This window comes from Aristolochia californica, unplaced genomic scaffold, assembly GCF_029961685.1.
Source record: "Aristolochia californica isolate CCGP_79_NKW_82.1479 unplaced genomic scaffold, dmAriCali1.0.hap1 SCAF_1, whole genome shotgun sequence".
Lineage (NCBI taxonomy): Eukaryota > Viridiplantae > Streptophyta > Magnoliopsida > Piperales > Aristolochiaceae > Aristolochia > Aristolochia californica.
This window is the reverse complement of record NW_027181770.1, coordinates 11,189,059-11,193,761: the sequence shown is the minus strand read 5'-3', so window position 1 is coordinate 11,193,761 and position 4,703 is coordinate 11,189,059. Positions and strand designations below refer to the sequence as shown.

The following is a 4,703-nucleotide window of genomic DNA, read 5'->3' as shown; positions in this document are numbered from 1 at the left end:
AGCATGCCTCAGTGAATCTCCAAGGTTAGAGGTGGAACTTCACTCACCTTCAGACTTTGCTCGGTCAATGAATTTAGCTCGATCAATGGAACAAAGCCAACGACTTCAACATCAAAGACCACTTTCGCAAGGGGACCAGAACACTTCCACGCATTGGCAAGGGAGGAGAAATACTTCCCCTCAGATGGCACATCTAGCATTACCACCACCTAGAAATAATCCGATCACTACTTTGGTAGCCGATACATGCCCTAGTAATCCACCAGCTCAGAATATCAAAAAATTAACAAGTTTAGTGTTAGGATCCTCACGAGCCATGGATCTTGTCACCCTCCTCTCTTCTCTTCCTTCCATTACCTTGCTTGACGTTGAGATGGAATGAGGGGTTGATGGGAATTGAATTTCGGAAAGGAGAATTGGGGGAAAAACGGAAGAGAGCTTGAAGGAGCTCTTGACCTGTTTATCTAAATTATGCTAGCTAAAGTGAACTCAATTCATAATTCTCATTACCCTAGCCGTCCCCTTAAATAGGGTTGAGGACGTCCAAAACCCTAAAGACCTCTTGGGTCAATGGTTCAAACCAATAAATGCTAAACCAACCCAAACCAAAAACAAAACCAAACCAAGAAACAATTACATGGAAATTAAAAAACACATTCATTAATTCCTACGCCTGTTGGTAACTCGTGATGCTATAGAGTCCATAACATTACCCCCCTCCTGGAGAAAGAGCTTGTCCTCAAGCTCGAATGAAGGATATAAAAGTCGAAATGCTGATAACGGCTCCCATGTGGTATCACTGGGATCGGCCTCTGCCCACTGGACGAGAATTTCCCAATCACCTTGAATGTGGCATGCTTGTATTACCTGAGCCGGAATAGAAAGGACTCTACCCTCATGTAGTGGTGGCAGTGGAGTGTGCAGTAGGGGCGAGTCACCCTGGAAGGGCATCAATTGGGAGACGTTAAAGACATTGTGGATATTTGATTCCGGTGGTAGCTGCAAGCGGTATGCCACGGGCCCAATTTTGTCCAATATCTGAAATGGACCATAATATTTTGGAGACAGCTTATGGCGCTTTGATGCAGTCAGGGACAGCTGGCGGTAGTGTTGAAGCTTTAACCACACATAGTCTCCAGGGAAATAAGATGCCTCTCGGTGCTTCTTATCATAAAAGAGTTTCATAGAGTGTTGGGCCTCCTGTAGATGTGTACGTACCTCAGTGAGCATAGCGTCTCTTTCAGCTAATGCTTGGTCCAAAGTGACGACTTTGGATGCCCCAGGTTCATATGGTAACAGATGAGGTGGATCTCTGCCATAAACTACCCTGAAAGGAGTAGTGCCTAGTGCTATGTGGTAAGATGTGTTATAGCAAAATTCTGCCCATGAAAGCCATTTCACCCATCTTCTAGGTGTGTCCCCCACAAAACAACGAAGATACATTTCAATCGTGCGATTGACAACCTCTGTTTGGTCGTTCGTTTGGGGATGATAGGCAGACGAAAATGCCAATTGGGTGCCCAGTAATTTGAATAATTCCTTCCAAAAGATACTGGTAAAAATGGCATCCCAGTCACTGATAATGGATGAGGGAATTCCATGTAATCGGACAATGTCGTCCATAAATAATTGAGCGACCTGAGCAGCAGTATATAGATGCGCCAAAGCAATGAAGTGTCCATATTTTGAAAACCGATCAACGACGATGAATATCACCGATTTACCTGATGAAATGGGAAGTCCAACAATGAAGTCCATGGAAATATCAGACCAAATTTGAGATGGTAGTTGCAGAGGTTGCAGTAGGTCGGCCGGACTTAAAGATTCGGCCTTGTTTCTTTGAAAAATTTGACAAGCAGCTACATAATCAGCAATTGTGCTCTTCATGCCCTTCCAGTAAAAGTCCCGACTGATTCGGAAATATGTTTTTTGTCGACCCTCATGTGTGCTATCATGGATAGAGGACAGGATGGTGTGAAGAAGTGGGGATGTATTATGCAAAAAGATCCTGATTTTGTGGAGAATGAGACGATCCTGAATCGTCCAATGAGGAGCAGTTGTCCCCTATTGAATATCCTGATATAATGATATGAGATCCGGATATTGATGTACTTCCCCACGAATAGAATCTAATACCAGTGCACGTGGGTGACTGATAGCATAAATTTGTGTGGCGGAAATATCTTGACGTGATAAGGCATCAGCCCCCAAATTTGAAGTACCTGGCTTATAATGAACAGTAAAATCGAAGCCCATGAGTTTAGTTAACCAATGCTGTTGTGGGGATGTGGTGAGGCACTGTTCAAGAAGATACTTGAGGCTGTAATGATCTGTATGAATGAGAAACGGTCGTCCCCAAAGATAAGGTCGCCAATGTTGGATAGCCTTTACTAACCCAATCAATTCTCTCTCATATGCAGCTAACTTATGGTGGTGTTGTCCAACTGATGGCTGAAATAAGCAATGGGGTGTCCCAATTGTTGTAACACTGCCCCTATACCTCCCCCGGAGGCATCACATTCCACCACAAAGTCTCCCTCAAAATCTGGTAATTGTAGGATTGGCGCTGAGGCTAAGGCCTCCTTTAACAGGTTAAAGGCCTGTTCTGCTGAAGAAGACCAGTGGAAGGCATTTTTTTTTAGCAGGTTGTTGAGTGGTGCTACTATCTGGCAATAAGATTGGATAAATTTTCTATAATATCCCGCTAAGTCCAAAAATCCCTTTAATGCTGCTATGGAGGTGGGAATCGGCCAATCTGTAACTGCTTGTATCTTGCTCTGGTCAACTTTCACGCCCACAGCTAATATGACGTGGCCCAAATATGCCACCTCAGATGTACCCATAGAACATTTTGATTTATTCAAAACCAAATGATGAGAGCGTAGAATGGTAAATACCTGATGGAGATGGTGGAGATGTTCTTCCCAATTTTTGTTGTAGACCAGAATGTCATAAAAAAAGACTAACACATAGTGGCGCAGAAGTGATGAAAAGACCTCATTCATGAGGGCCTGAAAGGTGGAGGGTGCATTGGAGAGACCGAAGGGCATGACGAGGAACTTGAAATGACCGTGATGTGTGTAGAAGGCAGTCTTCTCCACTTTCGCCGGGTGAACTCGTATTTGATGATAGCCCGATTTCAAATCTAATTTGGTAAAAATTGTAGCACCATATAACTCATCCAGCAACTCATTCACGACTGGAATGGGGAACTTATCCTTAACTGTGTGCAAGTTGATTTGCCTATAGTCGACACAAAATCTCCAAGATTTATCTTTTTTACGTACAAGTAACACTGGTGAGGAGAAAGGAGATCGACTGGGCTGAATCACACCTTGAGCCAGCATATGCATGCACTGTCGTTCTATTTCATCTTTCTGGATATGCGGGTAACGATAAGGCCGCACCACTACTGGATCAGTTCCCAACTTTAAACGAATGCGGTGATCGCAATGACGCACTGGTGGTAGACCCGTAGGGTCATTAAATAAATCTTCAAATGTTGTAAGTAAAGGAGCTAACTGATCATCACCAGTGTGTTGAATCTGCAAGGTGTGAAGTGCGTTAGGGACCTGTGCCACAATGCCTTGTAATGTAATCTGGCCCTGTGGTGCTGAAAATGTCATAGTCTGAGCCTGAAAGTCACATAATATCGATCCTAATAACTGAAGCCATTTGACCCGAGCACCAAATCAAATCCAGCTAATGGAATGACTAATAAATCCACCTGAAATGAATGCCCTTCAATGGTGAAAGGGGTGTTAGCACATAACCCCACACTAGCAATTTTGGCCCCATTGGCCACAGAAACTGAGAGTCCCCTTTGTTGTTGAATGTGCAATCCCAATTGTTGCGTGGCTGGTTCATTGATAAAATTATGTGTGCTGCCCGAATCAACTAAAGCAAGTAGCATGAGATGATGTAACCTGGCCTTTACCTGCATGGTATTTGAAGTACGCTGGCCATGCATGGCATGGAGGGAGAGCTCTGGTTCTTGCTGTACCTCTTCAACAATTTCATTTTCAATAAGCTCTTCTGAATCTTCTTCCAACAGTTCAATACTGAATAAGCGTTTACAAGTATGGCCTGGCAGGAATTGTTCGTCATAATTAAAACATAGGCCCTTTGCCTTTCGAGCATCCATTTCCTGTTTAGTCAAAAATTTACGTGGCATAGTCTGTGGAGGCACATTGGTAGCCTGATCTGCTCGGTTAGGGGTAGAGCACCCAAAACGTGGCCCAAATGCAGTACCCTGTATTCTGTTGTTCCAAAATGGTTTTCGCTGTAAAGACTCTTTTGGAACTCTCTGTTTGTGTTCCACAGCTCTGGCATAATTCATTGCTGAGTCCAAATCTGTCGGATCAAGTAATTCCACTTCCAATCTAATTGCCTCTGTCAATCCAGCATTAAAAATCTGAACATGTAGGTGAGGAGGAACAAATTCACTAGCTCGGGCCAACCTTTCTTGGAACGTTTTTTGGTAAACCTCTAAGGTGCTGGTCTATTTATAGTTGATCAATTCCCCCACTGGGTTGCTGCTAGCTGGAGGTCCGAACCTCAACTGGCAAGCATGTTTAAAGTGCAGCCAATCCTGAATGGAATGGACATTTCGGTAGTGATAGAACCACATGAGCGCTTCATTGAGCATGTGGTAGGCGGCCAAAGTAACCTTGTCCATTTCCACCGTTTGTTGATGATAGAAG

At 43.8% G+C, this 4,703-nt stretch overlaps 1 protein-coding gene across 1 annotated transcript; it reads right to left on the bottom strand.

Moving 5' to 3' along the window:
• Positions 1-3,658: 3,658 nt before the first annotated feature.
• On the bottom strand, positions 3,659-4,144 carry LOC137946306 (uncharacterized). Its single transcript, XM_068792548.1, has one exon. The coding sequence runs from the start codon at positions 4,142-4,144 to the stop codon at positions 3,659-3,661; it is 486 nt and encodes a 161-aa protein (XP_068648649.1).
• Between the last annotated feature and the right edge of the window lie 559 nt (positions 4,145-4,703).

What these genes read in the sequence shown, in the direction of transcription:
- LOC137946306 (XM_068792548.1), bottom strand. Translation starts at nt 4,144, where the DNA reads ATGGATGCTCGAAAGGCAAAGGGCCTATGTTTTAATTATGACGAACAA.